The 22598-nt window shown below is 42.7% G+C and overlaps 2 protein-coding genes across 2 annotated transcripts; one reads left to right on the top strand and one right to left on the bottom strand.

The window, feature by feature from the left end:
* Positions 1–455: 455 nt before the first annotated feature.
* Positions 456–7624, top strand: slc25a11 (solute carrier family 25 member 11). Its single transcript, XM_084922962.1, has 9 exons — positions 456–704; positions 2776–2928; positions 3020–3137; positions 3276–3364; positions 3456–3546; positions 6067–6157; positions 6234–6333; positions 6411–6462; positions 7242–7624. Exons 1-9 carry the CDS (start codon positions 640–642, stop codon positions 7395–7397), a joined length of 915 nt encoding a protein of 304 aa, XP_084779088.1. The 5' UTR covers positions 456–639; the 3' UTR covers positions 7398–7624.
* An 11934-nt stretch (positions 7625–19558) lies between these two features.
* On the bottom strand, positions 19559–20558 carry LOC146389582 (uncharacterized). Its single transcript, XM_084917712.1, has one exon. The coding sequence runs from the start codon at positions 20532–20534 to the stop codon at positions 19572–19574; it is 963 nt and encodes a 320-aa protein (XP_084773838.1). The 5' UTR covers positions 20535–20558; the 3' UTR covers positions 19559–19571.
* Between the last annotated feature and the right edge of the window lie 2040 nt (positions 20559–22598).

Raw genomic sequence — 22598 nt, forward strand, 5'->3', positions numbered from 1 at the left:
TATAAGCAATAAATTATTTAACAAATAATTGTGGCTTTTAGTTTCCTTATTTAAAAACTAAACATTTATATAACGTCCTACCAGTTATACACTTTTAAATTTATATTTTCTACATATTTATAGATATACTTAATTTAAATTTTTAGTTGAGTAGGGCCTCTTTATCAAAAGGCTCGTCATCGTTTCAAGTATCAGTCTGTATAAACATGTTTTTGGTCAAATGATAATGAATTCATAATCAACTTCACGTGTGTAATTTATTGCATGCCAAATGCCAAAATGTTTAAAATAACATTTTTCTTTTTAATATAACATCAGTAAGTTAAAGACTACAGCCTTCTAAATATCTGATATACGCTGTACGTCATTAACTTCGTTGTATTAGTTGATAGAGTTCGGCTGGAGGAGTTTAAAAGGAGACCATGAACGTAGCACGTTGATCGTTCCTCGCCTCCTGATTGGTCCGTTGCTCTTCGTGTCTCGGGACGCGTCCGCTTTATAGAGTCACCTTGCTGCTCTTGCTGCCGCCGCTGCGACGGGGAGAAAGCAGGCGGAAAGCTCGGCCCAAAGGCACACAGGCAGGCGAGCGGCAGAAATCTGAACGCAGACTCTGCGGCCACTGACCGATCGGGGGGAAACATGGCGGATGCGAAGCCCAAGACCTCCCCGAAGGCCATCAAGTTCCTGTTCGGGGGGCTGGCTGGGTAAGTGATGCGGCTAGCTGCCATGCTATCGCGCTAATGTCAGGGGTCAGAGGAGAGCTCTCGTCAGTTTAAACCCGCTCTGTGTCAAACCTCTGTGCGGTTTAAAGGACAGCACGGAGGCCGTTACTGCGGCGGAGCGACACGCTGATGCTGATGGTTAGCTGTTAGCAGTTGATGCTGGCTGTCACAGGACGGGCTGCACCCCGATAACTCCGCGGGGACGTTTTTCATCAGCACACCGGTGTCATGACGAAATCTGGGCACCTCTCTGCATGTGTTAGCTAGCCATGTTCGAGTAGAGCTTCCTGCCCATTTTTTCTCACCACAACACATTTAAACATGCAAACTCGTAAAAGTCCTGAAAATGTTCCGCTTGTATCCCCGGGAAATTATTTGTTAAAACCTCCCGCCTGGGCTTTACAACGATGAGTGCTAGCAGGCTAACGCTGGATTAGCAGCGAAGCTTCCCTAAAGTAAACTCTTGACAGCAGATAAGGGGAGGTGGCACCAGTCAGGGGGACCTCACGTCGGCTCCCCGGTCTGAGCTCGGCCATGGCCGAGTTCCCGTTAGCATGCTAACTGTTAGCCGGGATGGATGACAGCTTTATGACCATGATGATGATGATGATGATGTAACCTGGTTTAGAGTCCTCTAAACTCTGAAATCAAGTTCAGTTAAGCTCTGATCCACGTTTATCACAAAACATTTACAAATTTCATCATGTATCATAAAAGTTAGGGTTCATTAAGCCAATTAATAATTTGATGAATGAATTAAAATTATAATCTCAATAATTATCTCATACTGCGCCTCAGCGATTGGATGCCCCTCACTCAACAGGGTGTGTGACTGTCTCTGACATCATTCTGATCCAAAAATAGAAAAAAATGATAAACTGAACAATTTGACCTTTTGGCTCACAGGGATTAGTGAACGTATGCTGACATGAAGGTTAACATATGAGAGGAAATATGGAGAACCAGGCTGTTCAGTAACTCTATCTTCTTAAACTGAATGTTTGCTTTCGTGTGTGTGTGTGTGTGTGTGTGTGTGTGTGTGTGTGTGTGTGCGTGTGTGTGTGTGGTTACCTTAGCAGGTGTAGCAGGTTAAACAGCTTCATGATAAACAGTTGAAGGTCACCAAATGTTGACAGCATGGCTGCTTCTTCCAAACTCCGTGAGGTGGTGTCAACAGTTGACTTTATTTCAAACCTGCACACCTTTTCATATATATATATCTCAGAAACTATAAAAGTTAAAAATAATGACATGACTAAATATTAGAGCTGTAGGTTTGCAGATTGGGCCTTACTTCATTTATATTTTAATCCATATTTGGTGTGAATCAGTATTTCTGCACCATCTCCAATTTTACAGTTTGTAATTTGTCATTTGTCACGATCCCAGCACGCTCTTCTGTGAAGCTTCATTTGAGATAAATAAATGGACGTGTTCTGATTTAAAAGACAAGAATCGCTGCCCAAGGCAGGTTTTCATCATCATGAGTTAATCTGTGCTCTCTCACCTGCTGCCGTCGGTGTTTTCTAAGGGAGGCTAAACAATCACCTCCTGATAAACTCACAGTACCAGCTCTTCCAGTCCCTGATAACTTATCACCGCAGAGTTACCACATCGCTGCAGCTTCACTGCTAACAGAAGTGTAAATTCATTAGAGCAAAACACCTCTGTTCTCGAACTGCGCTTAAACAACCTGCCATGTTTTATTTTTTAGTTTTTCCCTTAACTGTAAAACTCCTCCCTGACGTTCTTTTCAAATAAAAAAAAAAAAAAAAAAAAAAAAAAAAAAAAAGCTTTTCAAGTGAACTTTGATTTATTTTGATCACATTGTTTGGATTTCAGTGGAAGTCGTTGGAACAGTCAGTCCAAAGGTCTCATTTTATAAGTTACGATTTAAATCTGTTCAGACATCTGAAATAAAGTGTCAGATATATGATAACAAGTCTGCGCTCCCAGGTTTTGTTGTGTCTTTGAATGTGCCAAAAAGTATTTGCTTTCATGTTTTCTTGGTAATGCTTCAGCTTTAATAAACGTACCTGTGCTCTTTCTGCAGGATGGGCGCGACCGTCTTCGTGCAGCCGTTGGACCTGGTGAAGAACAGGATGCAGCTGAGCGGTCAGGGGACGAAGGCTCGAGAGTATAAAACCAGCTTCCACGCCTTGTTCTCCATCCTGAGAAACGAGGGCGTGGGAGGCATCTACACCGGGTACCAGCGCTTCGCCCCATCCTGATTTTTATAATTTTAACTCGCGTTTCATCTCCCTGCTTCATTGTGAGTTTCTTTGTGTGTTTGTCAGTCTCTCAGCAGGTCTTTTGCGTCAGGCGACCTACACGACGACCCGTCTGGGAATCTACACCATCCTGTTCGAGAAAATGACCAGCAGTGACGGCCGGCCGCCGAACTTCTTCCTCAAGGTGGGCTGAAAGAGTGAAAGGCTTATGAGCTCTGAAATCATCTAACCAGAAGCCTGTAGAAAGCTTTTAATCAGTGGTAAAGGTGTAGATGCCATAGTACCCTCCATGCTGCTGAGTAACAGTGTGCTCCCCCTACAGGCTCTGATTGGTATGACAGCTGGAGCCATTGGAGCATTTGTGGGGACGCCAGCAGAGGTGGCGCTGATCAGGATGACGGCCGATGGACGGTGAGACTCTGTTTACCTTCGAGCAGCTTTCTCTGTTCGGCATGGACACAAAATGACTCGCAGGCGTTTTCCTCACCGTTTGTGTCTCCAGGTTACCTGCAGACCAGCGGAGAGGATACAAGAATGTCTTTAATGCCCTCTTTCGAATAACCAAAGAGGAAGGCGTCACTACGCTGTGGAGGGTGAGGCTACCATCATCATCATCACCATCATTTCCTTCACTTGGGCCTGAATGAGTAGCCATTAGTCCAGATGCAGTAATTTAATGTAGAAATTTTAATTGATAAAAAGGTTTGTGTCCTGAAGTGGTCCTTCACCCTGAGTAGATGCTGCCCGATTTAACATCACACAAACATTACATTAGTTCTTTTTTTTATTTTTCTTATTTGTTTAACTATTTAGTTTTTCAAGCCGTTGTACTGTTATTAAGATGTGTGAAAGCAGTTAATGAGCTACGGCTGCAGCTTTTATTGAAGGGAAAAAAAACTCTTGTAGTTCACTGGTGCGAATCCTGAGCAAAAACAAAAAAAATGACCTCAGTTTTGATTCTGATATTTTTGAATTTGGCTTTTTCACAGCTTATCCTCATGTTTCCAAAATATTTCTTTTCCCAAAATTCTCAGTTTTTCTTCTAAACCATTTCCAAACTGAAAAATGTCACGTTTTAAATATGGGTCTCTTATCAAACACAAATCTCTAATCATTGCGTGAGATTGTGGTGCAGTATTTGCTGCTTTTTAGATTAATTTTAACTCTGCAGGTAAAATAAATCGATTGGAAAAAACGGTCATGGATTTAGAGTGTTTTATTAGTTTTTACAGCCCTTGTTAAAAAAATGTGTCTATAAATATTTTAAGTAATTTCAAACTGAATTAAAAAAATGTAATTATTTTTTATCTTTATTAAAAATTTTAACTGAAACATTTTTTATTTGCAAAGCACTTTACTCTGACCATCTGCAGTACTTCCATGGGGCAGCAGAGGGCAGTGTCTCAGTTTTTTTTAAATGTATCAGAATCCGAATACTTTATTATTCCCAGAGGAAATTACGTGGTCACAGTTGCTCCAAGACGGGAAGGACAAGGATCTTCTTCTTTTCTGATCTCTGCATCCTTTTTCTTTTTTTCTGATTAGTATTTATTTTTGTTTTGCAACAGTTTTCCCACCAAAGATGGTGCAAACATAGGTCAGATAAACTGAATACTGAGTCATTACAGTGCCTCAGTTTTTGTTCAGTTATAAACACTTGGTAGTAACATTTTAAACTTTTCACTTAAAAAAATAAAAAGATTCTGCTTGCAGGAATCTAAAAGCTTCATCCATGAAAATCTCACTATATGATTAACAAAATTTGACATTTGTCCTTTCATTCTCTGGAGTAATTTGTGTGCGACTGCTGTAATATCAATAACAAAAGTTAATTGATTTTTAAATCAAATTTCCTGATGAGCGTTAGTAATGAGGATTTAAGTGCTGAAACCTAAACTAGGACTGATCTCAGCTAGGGCTGCCACAAACGATTATTTTGATAGTCGACTAGTCACCGATTATTTTTGCGATTAGTCGACTATCAGATCATGCATCCATTGGATGTACAGCTTATTGCACCAGCAGCATCTGCTCTTATATAACTATCATTAGCTTACAGCTTTAAGTGTTTAAGGTATGTGCTAACTACAAATAAAGACAAGATGATAGTTTATTAAATTTTAATGAAATTTGCAGATTGTTTCGGTGAAGTTTAATAAACTCCTTGCTATCTAAAATATAACAGGACACCGGAGTAAATTCTCGAGCATCTCACACTTCTGATAATCAGCTGTCTGCTTGACGTTTATTTAGCTGTGTAAAAACTATAACTTTAATCTCAGCCAAACCGATTTACTCAGGAACAAATAAAATACAAAAAAAAGCCAAACAATAACATTTTTAAGTTATCTAAGTGACTCATATATATTTAACCTGAGTAGCGAAAGACGGCGGTGGGTTTGAAAACGATTTGCCGGGAGTCCGGTGTTCTCGCGGGCTGTAGTGAGCATTGCCCCCGGCTCGCTATCGAGCTAGTGGGTAACAGACGTCTCCGAAAACGTCAGAGCGCTTTTGAAAATATGTGGTGTCTTGATAAACTGAGCAGATATTTGAGGTTTACACAGCTACATTCTCGCTTGAAAATATGTTAAACGTTTATTTTGTGACCCAGAAAGAATAATAAGAATAATATTAAAACTAACTAGCTGCTGCCATTGTTGGAAACTGAGCTGGGCCGCGCTATGAATTCTGGGACAGCGCTACTTCTTCTTCTTCGGAGTTTAACGGCAGCTGGCATCCTTGTACATGCAGTGCTGCCATCTTCTGTTTCAGTCCGTTATTACACTCTTAAATTCTACTTATTCCTGCGTCTTTTGTGATCTTACAAAGCTTCAAACGACGCGTCGACTATTAAATCAGTCGTCGACGACTTTGATAGTCGACGTAATCGTGACTAGTCGACTAATCTCAGCTATTCTGCTGAATCAAAGACGATTAAAAAGCTGAAAAACCCTCAGAGCTACAGCATGCTCTGAGGGTCGCTGACATCCCTCCACCTCTACCCTCGCTGGTTCATTTCCCACAGAAAAGACTCCAGACGTCATCTGTGGAGCGTTCACGTGTCTCTTTGGGTGTTTTTAATAACTGAGCTGATGACGACTCTGTTGTTGCAGGGTTGCATTCCCACCATGGCTCGAGCGGTGGTCGTGAACGCTGCTCAGCTGGCCTCGTACTCTCAGTCCAAACAGGCGCTGCTCGATTCAGGTGCCCAACGCACGCACGCACACACAGAGTCTTGCAGTGACGCACACTCTTCATGAATATGTTTGTGTGTTTTCAGGTTATTTTAGAGACGATATTCTGTGTCACTTCTGTGCCAGTATGATCAGTGGTCTGGTTACCACGGCAGCCTCGATGCCCGTCGACATCGTAAAGACCAGGTGAGACTGAAGGCGTTTGATGAACTCTTCTTCTGTGGTCAAGCCGAGTCTGACCACCTTCTCCTTTTTCTTGGCAGGATCCAGAACATGAAGATGATTGACGGGAAGCCAGAGTATAAAAATGGTTTGGTGAGTCGCCAATTTTATTTGTTTTTACTTGTTTTTGTTATCACATTTTGGTCATTAAAATCTTTTTTTCCTTTTTTTTTTTTTTTTTAAGCATGAAAGTTAAATAATGCTCTGAAAGTAGATGAGCTGATGAATAAATAATGTAATATTGTTTCTGGAAACACTGATTTTGAGGTATTTGTACAGGTTACTTCTGTATCTTTGATGTTCTTTGTGTAACATTTAGAGATTTTAGAGAATCATTTTCTTGTGATTTTCTTGTACATAATCATTTTCTGACAATCTGCAATACACATTGACGGGCCTCTTTATTAGGTACACATCACTAGTAACAAGTTTTATCTTCAGAACTCTTTAAATCTTAATAAATTTAACAAGGATTTTGCTCCATATTAACATCATATCATCACACAGCTGCTGCAGGTTTGTCAGTTGCTCCTTGATGAGGAAGATGCTCCATTGGAGTCAGGCCATTTGAGTACAGTGAACTTATTTTCTTATGTTAGAGATGAATGGAGCTTTTAGACATGTGTTATCCTGCAGATATCAGGAAATGTGGTCATGACGGGATGGGCACGGGCATCATGTCTAAATGCACTGAGTCACTGCCATGTGATTGGCTGATAAAACATAGGTCAAAGAAGTTTAACAGGTGTTCCTAATGAAGTGACCAGTGAGAGGACTGATATACTCTCACAGGCTGAACCAATGTTCAGCCTGTTTTAATATAACTTGTTCCGGTAATAAGGCACCGACTGAATTATCTGTGTCATGATCAGGAGGTGCTGGTTCGAGTGGTGGGGAAGGAGGGCTTCTTCTCTCTGTGGAAAGGTTTCACTCCGTACTATGCCCGCCTCGGCCCGCACACCGTCCTCACCTTCATCTTCCTGGAGCAGATGAACCGCCTCTACAAGACCTACGTCCTCGACGTTTAGCCCACGCACACACAGTGTTTGAATTCTTTCTGTAAAGAGAAAAATGTAAATTAAATGTAGTTCAGACATCATTCACAGATGTTTTGAGTAATTAAGTCTTATTTGTAGAAACCCTGCCCCACTGTCTCCCTGACAGCACGCAGCATCATGATGGGATTGATGGGTAACCATGGTAACAACCATGGCTGAGCAGAGACTCGTGGTTGAATAAAGACTTTTTGACCTTGCTTTGTGTTGTCATTTCCATCACTTCCTACTTGCACTCCTGTTATTAATTACATCAATACGTCGGTTAAATTTTATTGTAGTCGATACTGATGTTGATACCTCTGTGGCTCAACATAACATCTGGCACAGGACAGCTGTTATGAAAGTAAGGGAGAAAGTTTCTCCAAATCTCTGGACCCAGGAAACCCAGCTTGGTCCTGATGGTCTTCCTCACCAATTTTCTGCCAGGGTGAGTTTAGCTGTTAATAATGTAGACTCCATTATTAAATTAAATGAAAAGAACAAATTACACTTTTATGGATCCTTCTGCTGTTTTTATGTAGTTTCCATGTTAGCAGGCTGCAAAGTGCTCTATAACTGTAATGGATCTAAAAGTGTTTAAATCTTCAGTTTTAGATCATCCTCAGCCTAAACTTAAAATCATAAAGAACAGCATTACATTTCTGATATTAACAGTAACTCTGGGCCTCTGGAGTGTACAGCTAATGCCATCTCTTTCTAAATATGGATAACAAAAACTAAGGAGTGCTGAGTCATTAAAAAATACAGACTATTAGAGTAACAGGTGTGTAGTGTCGCTAACTAGCTAGCAAAAGGCCTCAAACAAAGTGGGTATGCTAGCAGCTAATCTAGCAAATGAATTAACAACCGTGATTTTAGATGTTTTAAAACTATAACATGATAAACTGTGTGTCTTCTTCATAAGTGACGTGGTTGTATTTACCTTAATTGAACAAGTCATCAGTTGCGGTAAACCTATCACCAGGTAGACTGGTCAGAATGCTCTGGTTACAATCCATTTCAGTTTGTCTTTTGCACAAGTGAATCCACCTTATCCACCAGTGTTTGTCTGCCTGAATTACACTTACACTGCAGGGGAAACTGAACAATAACCAGAACAAAGTCTAAAATAAAAACTGCCAAATATCTGAACCACTGAGTCACGCTTTATTTTCTCAGCATCAGAAAAGGTTTCATTTCTGACCTGCAACAAACATATGCACTGTGCTGGCTATGGAAGCCCGTTTCCGCCACATAAAAAAAAGTATCCATAACTCGAACTGTCGAGTTATTTTCTCAAAATTTTGAGTTACGATTCAAAATTTTGAGAAAAATATCTCGAAATTTCAAGATATGGATACTTTTTTTGTGTGTGGTGGAAACGGGCTTCCATAGCTGTACAGCTTGCAAATTTATAGGAGGAAGTTGAATGAATTTCTGGCCTTTATGTCACTTAAATGCAACAAACCAGGAAACATAACATGTTGATCTATCTTTGCATCAGTCACTAGATGGCACTGTGTTGCTGCAGAGTAGTGTCAGAGCAGCGGTTTTCTACGCAATCCCTCGCCGTTGGACAGCGCAGACATTGAGGCTTACGGCGTTCCCACACCAAGCATGGATTGGGACTCTAGCAACCTGCCCGAGGCATGGCGGCGCTTCAAGCAGCACGCCGAGCTGATGTTCGCTGGTCCTCTTCGGGGGAAGGAGGAGCCAGACAAATGCAGCTACCTTCTTCTATGGGTCAGTGAGAAGGGACGGGATGTCTACAACACGTGGATGCTCACCGCAGACGACTCCCGAAAGCTTCAAACGTACTACGATACATCACACTGAAAGCTAACCCAATCTACGCCAGATATAGGTTCCATGAAAAGATGCAGGGTGAAAATGAGGCATTTGAACAGAACATTACAGAACTGAAACTGCTTGCTAAAGACTGTGGGTACCCAAATACAGATGAAATGGTCAGGGATCGCCACACATTGCATAAGAGGAGGAATAGTTTCCCAGGTTAAAATGCCCAAGAAGATCAGTTTTAAATCTCTCTCCTCATCGATGGCCGAGCCCGAGTTCCTGATGACAGACTTTGCCAAGATGGAGTTTCAAGGACAGCTGCACCTAGGCTTCCAGGCTATCCATGCCTTCCAGAAACATGGCCATCTTCACTCAAATACAACAAACCAGGAAATATAACATGTTGATCTATGTTTGTATCAGCCAGTAGATGGTGTTGCCATCTAGTGGCTGGACCCCAGACCCCTCAACAAGGCCATACAAAGACCCCATTACCCTCTACCTACCTTGGAGGATGTCACCACAAAACTTGCTGGGGCCAAGTATTTTAGTGTTTTGGATGCCAGATCAGGCTACTGGGCCATTAAGCTAAGCCACGAATCATCTCTGTTAACCACATTTAATACTGTGTTTGGCAGGTACCGCTTCCTCAGGCTGCCATTCGGGATAATCTCAGCCCAGGATGAGTTCCAGCGACACGTGGATGAGCCCTACGAAGGCCTGAGGGGCGTGGCAGCCATTGTGGACGACGTGTTGGTCTTCGGAGGAACCAAACAGGAGCATGATGACAACCTGAGGACCATGCTGCAACGCAGCAGGGAGAGAAGTGTAAAACTGAACCCTGACAAGTGCACCATCTGCGTCAAAGAGGTCAGTTACTTCGGTCACACATTGTCACACGAAGGACTAAAACCAGATCCACAAAAAGTAAAAGCAGTCCAAGACATGGCGACCCCACAGAACAGGGGAGAACTGGAAACAGTGCTGGGGATGGTTAATTATTTAGCAAGATTTGCCCCACATCTGTCAGAGATAAACGCACCACTCCGCCAGCTGTTAAAGCAGGACAGTGAGTTTGTATGGGACAAGAACCATGACAGATCCTTTCAACAAATGAAGGAGCTGATCACTACAGAACCAGGCCCAGTTCTCTCCTTCTTCAACCCCAAGAAAGCGCTACGACTCCAGGTCGATGCACCCAAAAGTGGCCTCGGTGCTGTGATGCTGCAGGACGGCAAGCCAGTCGCCTACGCATCCAAGTCACTTAACAGCACTGAGCAGAACTATGCCCAAATAAAAAAGGAACTGTATGCTGTTCTCTTTGGCTGCAAGCGGTTCCACGAGTACATGTACGGTCGACATGTGACCATTGAATCGGACCACAAGCCACTAGAGTCCATACTCAAAAAGCCACTAGTATCAGCACCACCACGGCTACAGAGGATGATACTACAGCTGCAAAAGTATAACATCAGCATCATCCTCAAGCCAGGGAAAGACATTCCGGTAGCCGACTCGCTCTCCCGGAAATCCATAGAGTTCTACGATAAATCACTATGTGACGGAATGGATGTGCAGATCCACACAGTCCTCAGCAACATGCCTGTCACTGATCAGATAAGAAACAAAACAGGCCAGGACCCTCAGCTCAACACTCTGAGAAGGACCACATTGGGTGGATGGCTGGATAAAAGGTCTCAATGTCCGCCTGACATCCAGGAGTTTTGGAACCACAGGGATGAGATCTCACTGATATATGGGATCAAGTTTAAAGGAGAGAAAATGATCATCCCAAAAAGGTTCAGAAAGGACATGATAGATCGGATTCACTCCAGCCATATGGGCATAGAAAAGAGTAAAAACAGAGCCAGAGACCTTCTGTTTTGGCCAGGCATGGGAAAGCAGATTGAGGAAGCAGTTGGAGCCTGCAGCACATGCCAGGAAAGACAAACTGCTAACCCCAAGGAACCCCTGCTGTCACATGCAATACCAGAAAGACCGTGGCAGGTTATAGCAACTAATCTGTTTACTTGGAACTCGGAAGACTACATCATCATTGTAGATTACTATAGTAGGTTCTTCGAGTTGGAAAGACTGTACAGCTGCACTGTAGAAGCAGTGATCCGCAAACTAAAGTCAGCCATGGCCAGGCATGGTATTCCAGAGTCAGTGATTAGTGACAACGGCCCGTGCTATGCTTCAAGTAAGTTCAAACAGTTCGCAAAGTCATGGAGTTTCACCCACACCACTACTAGCCCCCATTACCCACAGAGCAACGGCCTAGCCAAAAAGACTGTCCAGACAGCAAAAAAACTACTGGACAAGGCCAAAGCTGAACATAAGGACCCCTACTTGAGCCTATTAGAATACCGGAACACCCCCGTGGACAACTTAAAGTCGCCTGCACAACTACTCATGAGCCGGAGACTCCGCTCCATCCTCTCTGCCACACCAAAACAGCTGGAACCACAAGTGGTTTGCCAGCAAACAGTGCGTGTGAGGAGAGAAGTCTGCCAGCAGCGCCTGCAGACTTATTTCAACAGAGCAGCCCGAAATCTGCCTCAACTATATCCTGGCACACCGGTCCGGTTCCGTCAACAAGATGGTTCCTGGAAACCAGCTGTGGTCACGAGTTGTGCAGACACGTCCAGAAGCTACAACATAACCACAGATACAGGACAAGGCAGAAAGGCAGAAACAGCGTAGGAGGTGAGGAGTTCATTCAACCGACAGTAAACAGCAATGACAGCGCTGTGGTTTCTCAGCCCCCGCCTGTGGATCCCCTGATAAAGACAACACCCGGATACACAACTCGATATGGGCGTGTTACTAAACCAAGACAGGTCTTGGACCTGTAATATTGTAAAGGGTGCAGGCGGATCGCTGCCCTAAAAAAAAAAAAAAAAAAAGGCTGTTCACATGTTTGTTGTTCCAGTGATGTCACTAAATGCATCTGTTTATTATGGTAATGATGTAGCCAGTATTGAGCCGAATGCTATGATATTAATGGATGTTGCTCAGGATGTTTATTCCCGTAATTTCAGTTGCCTGACAAATTTTACAAGTCTAAGTTGCTTTGTTGTTTTGTTCTTTTTTTTTTTAAGAAGGGAGATGTAACTTGTTGACCTATGTTTGTATCAGCCACTAGATGGCACTGTGTTGCTGCAGAGTATATATATTACCTGCCTCGTTGTTCCAAAGCTCTTTGTTTCTCTTTTAGTTCTCACTGTTTCTTTCTGTTTCTGCTGTCCACCTTTTCACATGGAAAATCATTTCACTGTTTCTCACTGAATGACTCCCCAAACTAGATTTGAAATTCTATCAAGTTTCTAATCATTACAAGTGATTCATGTTTCTATTTGATGTGTAAATGGAGATGATTTAGTTTGCTGGGATATGGACTGACATGTGTTGAATGGGAGGAGCAGTTTGTTGTTGTCTTCTTGTCTGTTTATGACAACAATAAATATATTGTTGAAACAATGATTCATGTTTAACTCCATATATGAAATGTTTCTGATCTTTGAATTCTGTTCTTTTGTTTACTTTATTTAATTCCAATAAAAAATGATCATTCCAGTGTGGAAGTAAAGAGTCAGGTACTTGTGAAAGAAAAATGTAATCATATTCAGGTATAACAATTATTTAATAAACCCATTGTGTAACAAGAAAACAGCTTTCTTTTAATTTTCAGGTCTCAGCTAAGAATGACGTGAACAAGAGTTTTATTTACAATCATGTTGTGATAGTAATATTTACAGGTGCAAAAGCTAGGAATGAGCCTTGGATGAATGAACATGAACTATGAAGTCTTAGACAGAGTCAATTAAGAACCAGTAGGTTAGCAGACATTCTGGCGAAGGCTGGTTGTGAACGCTGGTCTTAAATACAACCGGCTTCATTAGTCTTAGGATTGATGAAGACTCTGCCTAGAGGATGAGAGCAGGGACTGTGGAAAATTACTGTGACTCACCCAGAACATGACACTATTTTTATCTGCTGGATAAACCGGTTTAAGATCAGAACACGGTGAACAAAAACAGCATAAATGAAGATGTACAAAAAGTCTCCATAAAAGGTTGATGATGTTTAGGAAAGCCTTCATACACTTGATGATTTGACAGTAGGACTCTAGGACAAACATTTTTGAATCAGTGAGCTCAAATGACTAAGCTTTACACACTTATCTGTAGATTATCATCATTTCATGAACATGTACAAAGATTAAAAAAAAAAAAACAAGAAAAAAACAACAACCTTACCGCATTTTGTGGTGAATGGGAATTCCTAGGTGTACAAGTGCAGCAGTAAATGTACCATCAGTACATTTACTGCTGCACTTGCTGTAAAATTTGCTCGTGTGTTAGAGGAAAACAAAATAAAATAAACCTTTTCAGGCTGGATGAGTCGTTGTAGTTTATTAACTAATAACGTGGGCTGGAGATTTCCTTTAGAGTTTTGAAAAAATGGTTTTGAAATAGTAGTTCATCTAGTTTTTTCTTTTATTACGCTATCTAATTAAACTACTCTAAACTAACGCTAATTTTGTTATGATCCTTGAGAGGAGAGAGACTGGAGAAGAGAATGAGCACATCCAGGTTGTTTCGTATAATAAAAAAAGCTCCAATAGAAAAGCAGCATCCCTTGGAAATTAAGTCCCCAGTGGATTACAGTGGAAATCTTCTCAAAGTTATAACCCACAAAACATTGAAAATTCTTGAGAGTTGTACTCGAGCAGGACAACAATAGTGATCCAAATGCTCTTTAACTTTATAATAAAATAAGACAAAAATGAGCAGAGGAAAAAGCAAAAAAATAAGTAATCAATTTGTCCACAGTCCACACAGTCCACAAAGTCCACGGTTTAGGCAGCAGTTTATCACTCTCTGTGTTGATCCCATCTCTGCTGGAATTCCCAACTGTGAACTTCTTTAAGCCAATCTTCTGAACTGTTCAACTCTCAGAAGACAAATAGAATAACAGCTGGTTTCTTCTACATAAAACTTTTATACCCAGTAATCCTTACTCGCCTCTCCCCTTCTGGATAGCAAAGGCAAGAAGGAATTAATGACGATGTTTATCAAATGTGAAGCGTAGCTTTGATCTTCTTTTGCTGCCGGTTCAGTAAATTTTGGTTAGAGAGTGAAAAAACCTGCAGCTCAGGATCTGTGAGCTGTCAACTTTCAGCTCCGACAGCATGTACACAGACGCCGTCGGGGCTGAAAGTTTACAGAATGCTGATATCTGTGATTTTGATGCGTCAAATCCGTGCTTTGTGTTTACGTCTTTGTGCGGAATCCATTTACCTCCTATCAATTGGTAAGTTATTCCAGTGTCCAAGTGATGCAACTGCAAAGACCCAATCTCCTCCATGCCAAACTGCATTGTTCCTCCTGTATCCGAGGTTCGACTAACAGATGGAGTATCCTTTCCAGCATTTTATTTTATTTTCAGTTGTTACAGATGGGACAGACATGGCTGGAGGATAAGAAAAGGGAGAGAGAAAGATGAAAGAAAAGAAAAACAGAGGGGAAGAGGGACAGTAAGAAAGGGCACTTAAAAAGAAAAAATCTCCCGGATCGCCTGTTGAGAGAAAAAAAGAAAAAAACAAAGAAAACAAGCAAAAAAAGAGAGCACCATAATAAACACAACACCATCGCATTAATCTAGTTAAGTGTAAATAACAGTAAATATTAAATATTGAATGTTGCTGTTCAGCACACAGGACTGACAGCGCACACTGTGCTTTGAGGTAGCAGTCAAGAAAGGTGTAGTTTGTGTCTATGAACTGTGCACACCTGTGTGGATCAGCGCGCTTGTATTCAAAAGGCTTCTCTATGTAAGGCAAGGCAAGGCAAGGCAAGTTTATTTGTATAGCACAATTCAACAACAAGGTGATTCAAAGTGCTTTACAGAGACATTAGAAACAGAAACAAATAAAAAGCATGATTTCAAATTGATTAAAACAAGCAAACAAGCAAACAAACAAACAAACAAACAAAACAGTATATAAAATCAAAAATCAAAACAGATAAAATCAGAACAGTAGATAAAATCAGTAGTTAAAATGTAAGTTTTGAAATTTAACCTTAAGTGTGGATTTGGTGCTTTATTTAAATGCAGCTGAGAATAAGTGAGTCTTCAACCTGGATTTAAAAAAACTGAGTGTTCAATCAATCAATCAAAGCTTTATTCGCCACATGCAGGTTGCCCTGCAGTGAAATGGGACCCCCCCCCCCCGACCTTACAGACACAACACAGACATTACATGGGGTTACAAGTCGAAGATCGGTAGCGTTACAGAAAAAACACTGAAATATACACAACAATGGGAAAGTACAAGAGGAAAAAAGAGACCTCTACTCATGCTGTGCTTCCATGGTAGGACAGCATGAGAACAGGAAACAAAAAAACTCCTCTGCACAAAAAACACATAAATGTCCACAGCACAACTTTGTGAAAGACATGACAAGCCACAGGATTGGGTGGGGGGTGAGGAGTAATCCGAAGCGAACACAGCAGCTGGCCTGCACAGCGCTACCATTCCAGCGCGGCACACAGACCCGCCGTGTTCCCCCGCAGGAAACAAGCATCGAAGGCGTTTGGAAAGGGAGGGGGATGAGTGTGTGTTTATCAGTGTAAGTGTATGTGTGTGCGTGTCCAGAGTTAGGCTGAGACAGTGTCCTCCGCCCTGCCAGGCTAAGTAAACAGTCTGCCAGCCAACCCAGGTGGCCTTGCATGGAATGGGAAGAATAGTCATCACACAGTCGTTATCTTGGAGTTTTTGGTCGCCTCTAGCCTTGGGCCCGCAGCTGGCGCCTAGGTATCCGCATGTTGATGTTGTTGATTTTTCTTTTATGCGAGCAGCTCAGGAGAATTTCAAAGCTGTTCTTTAACACTCCGACACTGGTCTCTCAATCTCCCGTTGGAGAACCGCGAGCCTCCCCATGATGGTATCAAACTTCCGTTCCGTGGTGTTGTCATTCTTTTGATTCTGAGACCCCACAACTGCAGTGAGCCGTTCTGCGATGTGATCCAACTTTCGCTCAAGGGTGTCATTTTGAGCAGGCCTCTCCTTGATGTATCCCAATATACGCTCAATGGTGTTATTTTGAGTCTTCACGGCAGTTGTAAGCATCTCCAAGGTGTTAACCATGCTGCTTTCGTTGTGAGAAGTCGCGCCTCGTCCCATCGTTTCAATCCCAGCGGGCAGCCTTGGGGGGTTTTGAACAGCCGGTTCCGCTCTCTTAATTCTCCGATAAGCCAGGGCCAAGCCAGCTCCGATCAGCAAGAACCCTGTTATCATGGTTCCGAATAGGTAGATATCTTCAGCGTCCTCGATCGACAGTCCCGCCAGGCACACGATCCTCCATGTCTGCCACCCGTCCATCGTGTATCCGGCAGGGAAAGTCCCTCCAGGGCACTCGGGCTCTCCCGAGCCCAGACTTCTCGTTGAGAAAAGGGTGTCAATAGCATTCAGAGACCAGTTGATCAAATCCATAATTCTCTTTTAGGTTTTAGAGAACGACAGTGAGAGACTATTCCAGGGAAAGTAATATACACGAGACAGGACAAGGACACAAGAGGCTAAGCAGGGAAGATAAGGGGAAGGAGGAGAGGAGAAAAAGTGCGACCGCCTTCGCCGAGAGCCAAACGAGCAGCTTCTCCGTGTCTGGTTCTGACTCTGGGAACTGATAAAAGACCGGATCCAGATGACCTGAGGGATCTGGAAGGTTCATACTGGGTCAGGAGGTCACTGATCTAAACCATTCAGAGCTTTATAGACCAGCATCAGAACTTTCAAGTCTATTCTCTGACGGACAGGCAGCCAGTGTAAAGACCTCAGAGCTGGACGGATGTGGTCCACTTTTTTGGTCTTAGTGAGGACTCGAGCAGCAGAGTTCTGAATGAGCTGTAGTTGTCTGACTGATTTTTTAGGTAGACCTGTAAAGATGCTGTTACAGTAGTCAAGCCTACTAAAGATGAATGCATGGACTAGTTTTTCCAGGTCCTGTTGAGACATCAGATCTTTTATCCTTGAAATATTCTTGAGGTGATAGTAAGCTGATTTTGTTATTGTCTTAATGTGTTTTTCTAAGTTTAGGTCTGCATCCATCACTACACCCAAATTTCTCGCCTGGTTTGTGGTTTTTAGGTGTATAGATTCAAGTTCTCTGGTGACCTGTAATCGTTTTTCTTTGGCACCAAAGACTATTACCTCAGTTTTGTTTTTGTTTAGCTGGAGAAAATTGTGGCACAACCAGTCATTAATTTCCTCAATGCATTTACCAAGAGCCTGTACAGGGCCTTGGTCTCCTGGTGACATTGTGATATATATTTGTGTGTCATCTGCATAGCTGTGATAGTTTATTTTGTTGTTCTTTATAATCTGTGCCAGTGGGAGCATGTAAATGTTAAACAGAAGGGGTCCCAAGATGGAACCTTGGGGAACTCCACATGTGATACTTGTCTGCTCAGATGTGAAGTTACCTATTGATACAAAGTATTTCCTGTTTTCTAAGTATGTTTTGAACCAGTTTTAATTCTGTTTTAAGAAGTAATTGAGCTGTTGAGAAACTACTTTTTCAATGATCTTACTTAAAAATGGGAGATTTGAGATCGGCCTCTAGTTGTTCATTTGTGTCTTGTCAAGATTGTCCTTTTTCAGTATAGGTTTTATTACAGCAGTTTTTAGTGATTCTGGAAACACACCTGACATTAAAGAAAAGTTGACGATCTGTAACAGGTCTGACTCCAAAGTCTTTGAGACCTTTTTGAAAAAACTTGTTGGCAGGACATCTAAACAGCAAGAGGAGGAGTTCAGTTGACCTAAGATGTCCTCCAGGTCTTTGCTGTTAATAGGGTGAAACTGTTTCATGGTGTTTAAACAGTTTTTCGGTGGACACAGTACATATTATGGATCTGCTGTTGATGTACCAATTGCTTGTCTAATCTTTTGGATTTTTTCTGTGAAGAATTTGGCAAAGTCATTGCAGGCCATGGTTGAATGAAGTTCAGCTGCCACTGACACAGGAGGGTTTGTTAGCCTGTCAACTGTAGAAAATAAGACCCAGCATTATGACTGTTTTTGGTGATGACGTCAGAGAAGTAGGACCTCCTTGCACTCCTCAGTTGTAAATTATAATTGCGAAGTTTCTCTTTATAGATGTCATAATGAACCTGGAGGTTTGTTTTTCTCCATCTGCACTCAGCTTTCCTACACTCTCTTTTTTCATTTTTCACCAGTGTGGAGTTTCTCCATGGAGACTTTTTCCTTCCAGAGATAACCTTCACCTTAATGGGAGCAATAGTGTCCATTACATTTAACATTTTAGCATTGAATCTATTGACAAGCTCATTGACTGAACCTCTGGAGAGGCCAGGTGTTAATGGGAAGACCTGGTTAAAGATCTCACTACTGTTTTCAGTTATACACTGTTTTGTGATCACTGCTGTTGATATATTTGTGTGGGCTGAGATTTTACTTTCAAAGAAAACACAGTAATGATCAGACAGGCCCACATCAGACACAGTAACCTTCGAAATGCTCAGGCCCTTGGAGATCAGTAGGTCAAGAGTGTGTCCTCTATTATGTGTGGCCTCTGTTACATGCTGAGTCAGCCCAAAGTTGCCCAGAGTGTTACTCAGGTCTTTAGTCCCTTTGGGGACATCCATGTGGTCCTGAGGGTTGTCCACATGGATGTTAAAATCCCCAACAATAATTACACAGTCGAAATCAACACAGATCACAGACAGCAGTTCACTGAGGTCATTAAAAAAGTCTGTGCAGTATTTGGGAGGCCTGTAAACATTAAGAAACACAACTTTGGATGGGGCCTTCAGCTGTAAAGCCACATATTCAAAAGACTGAAAACTTCCAGGAGATAGCTGCTTACATTGAAATGATTCATTAAATAAGACAGCAACCCCTCCTCCTCTCCTGCTCACCCTGGCCTCACTGATAAAACTGTAGTTAGGAGGGGTCGTCTCGATGAGAACAGCTCCACTGTTACTTTGGTCCAACCAAGTTTCAGTTAAAAACATAAAATCAAGGCTGTGCTCAGTGATTAAATCATTAATTAAAAATGTTTTCCCAGGTAAAGATCTAACATTTAATAAAGCCAACTTAAGTGTTTTAGAGGTATTACTTGTCCCCTCGTGTTTGGGAGCAGTCTGTGGCACACAAGGTATGTTTACTATATTTAAAGATCTTTTAGAGTGCAGCTCTCTGTGTTTTGACCAGGCCACATGTCTCCTTCTGTCACCTAAAAGTACAGAAATTTTAAAACCTTCTAGTAAACAGGGTCCCAGCTTCTCCTGGGAAAAGTCACCACTGCCATAATCCTCGCAGCCCGGACCCTTCACACATCACACATCAGACTGCGGAGACAGGGCATGAAGGTGGTAAGGAGGAACTAAGGGGGGCGAGGCTGGGCAATGTAACTTCGATTGCTCTGTTGAGGGTGGGGCTTGATGGCGAACCTTTGGCTGCTCTGGTGGGGGGTTTATGGGGGACAAAAAGGGATTGGGCCGGGGGGTAGATCTGAGCCCAGCATTGACACGCTCCATCATCTCCTCAGTGAATTTCAGGTGTGGGGAGGAGGGAGAAAGGGAGGGGGAGGAAGGTGATGGCCTGTCAGGGGTTTTGGGGACTGGGGAAGGTCGTGGTCCCTGGTCCTGGTCATTGGTGTTGTTGAGAGAGTTGGAGGCAAATAGGGACCCCTCTTCTTGCCTCAGATGTCTCTCCTTTCTGAGGCTCTTCCCGGGTGGGGGCAGATGAGGCTCCTCCTCAAGGTTTCTGCTGGGCTTTGTCTGTTCTTGGAGTACTGTTTGTTCCTCTTCATGAAATAACTCCTCGTTTATCTCAGCCTTGGCACCAAGCACAGATGGATGACGTATGGAATAAAACAAGTTGGAGGTGAACAGTTTCACCCCTGACTTGTTAAAATTAAATCCATTTGCTTTAATTAGATGCCTGCATTCCCAAAAAATATTAAAGTTGTTGATAAAATGCACTGAGTGGTCAGTACATGCTGATATGAGCCATTTATTCAGTGCAAACAACCTGCTGAATCTCTTGTCTCCTCCTCTGACGGGCGGTACAGGTCCACTGATGAATACAGCTGCATTCAGAGAGTTTACAGTATTAAATAATCCAGTAAAGTCCCGCTTCAGAACCTCCGACTGTTGTTTGGACACATCGTTTGACCCTGTATGCAGAACAATGTTTGTCACAGTTGGATATTCATTTGCAATTTGAAGAATTCTCTCCTTCAGGTTGTTGACCATATCCTTAGGAAAGCAGAGGACTTTAGTGTTCTTACTGCACATCCTTTGTACGTCCTTTATGGCAGAGTCACCCACAATCAGAGTTTCAGGCCTAGCCTTTAGCTTTCCCTGTGGCCTTTTACTTTTCAACAGATTTTCAGACCTTACTTCGCTACTTTTAGATGGATGGTTGTCCGATATAGATCCAGGGTCCTTTGATGGTGGAGCAAATCTGTTCTGCAGTTTCACATTCAGTTGTTTTGGAGGTTTGTTGTTAACCTTCCTATTCACGGTTGTCCAGTCCTGTTTCCTCCCGCATACAGGGGTAGAAGAGCTTCTATGTCTCGTAGGAAGTGAAGGCCAGTCGGTTTCAGAGATTTCAGCTCGCTGTGCTCTGCCTGTGATACGTCCTCCCCCTTCCAGGAGACATGATTTATGTCTTGGTTTTGCACCAAGACAGTCCAAGGGGGGATTATCGCTTGAGGATTTATAATAATGCACAGAGTCTACTTTCTTGGTCATGTTGTCTGTCCTCCTTAGCTGTGTACTAGCTTGCTCATCGCCATTGTTTTGAATCAAAGGCAAGGTTGTTTCATTTCCACACAGTCCATTTACCTCCACGTTTACTTCTAAGCGATGAATTTTTGTCTCCAGTACTGCAATCTTCTGCAGGAGGCTGTGGTAGTCATCTGTGGAGAGGGAAGGCATCTTGTTGCTAGTTAGCCTAGCGGTTAGCACCTTTCCAGGCTATTGAGGCTGTTCGGTGCCCAGCCGCTGTAATCAGGCTTCAGCTGTGTCTAGGCCACAGACACACGGAGCGCTGAGGATAAGGTAACTATAAAAATGTTGCTGTTTCTGTTAAGAACACTTTAGTCCTAATGATCTATAAGTGTCCAGAAGCTCTCGCAGGTAAGCTCATACAGAAAAAAGGGAAAAAATCAGCATAAAAATCAATAAAAATCAATAAAAGAAGCAAAGTATTTAAAGAGCAAAGAGATGAAGCGTCCACACTCACAAAAGGGGGAGGGGCAGTTGTAGCGTTTTGTTAGAGGAGTGTGTGGGGAGCCATAGCCCCGTCCCCCAGGGCATGAAGCATGCATGGAGGAAATCCAGGCCCCAGACATCCAGAGGCCCCAGAGTGCGAGAGCCCGAGGAGGACCACCGGAGAGTGGTCTCGGGGTTTGTACGTGTTTTGTCTCTAGGGGCCATGGTAAATATACTTTTATTTATTCACTCCACATAAAATGTAATATATAAATCATATAATACAGAAATTAACTATTTCCATTTCCATGGCCTCTCCGAACTCCTCCCACACTCGACTTTTTGCTTCAACCACTGCCCGAGCTGTGTTCTGCGTGGCCTGTCAGTACCCATCAGCTGCCTCTGAAGTCCCACGGGCTAACCAAGCCCAATAGAACTCCTTGTTTAGCTTGGTGGTTCCCTTCACTTCTGGTGTCCACCATTTGGTTCGGGGTGACCACCACGACAGGCACCAACCTGTGGATGTAGCTCAGTGCAGCGGCTTTGACAGTGGAGGTGCTGAACATGGACCATTCAGACTCAGTGTCCCCAGTCTCCCTCGAAATGCTGCTGAAGGTATGCGGAGGTGTGTGTTGAAGATCTCGCGGACTGGGGCCTCTGCTAGGAACTCCCAGCAAATCCTTACTATAGGTTTAGGTGCGCCAGGTCTGTCCAGCGTCCTCCTCCATCACCTGATCCAACTCCCCACCAGGTGATGATCGGTTGACAGCTCAGGCCCTCTCTTTATTCAATTCAATTCAATTCAATTCAATTCAATTCAATTCAATTCAATTCAATTTTATTTATATAGCGCAAAATCACAACAAAAGTCGCCTCAAGGCGCTTTATATTGTACAGTAGATACAGAGAAAAGCCCAACAATCATATGACCCCCTATGAGCAAGCACTTTGGTGACAGTAGGAAGGAAAAAATCCTTTTAACAGGAAGAAACCTCCGGCAGAACCAGGCTCAGGGAGGGGCGGAGCCATCTGCTGCAACCGGTTGGGGTGAGAGAAGGAAGACAGGATAAAGACATGTTGTGGAAGAGAGACAGAGATTAATAGCAGATATGATTCAATGCAGAGAGGTCTATTAACACATAG

Source organism: Perissodus microlepis, chromosome 3, assembly GCF_051167445.1.
Source record: "Perissodus microlepis isolate ML-2025 ecotype Zambia chromosome 3, ASM5116744v1, whole genome shotgun sequence".
NCBI lineage: Eukaryota > Metazoa > Chordata > Actinopteri > Cichliformes > Cichlidae > Perissodus > Perissodus microlepis.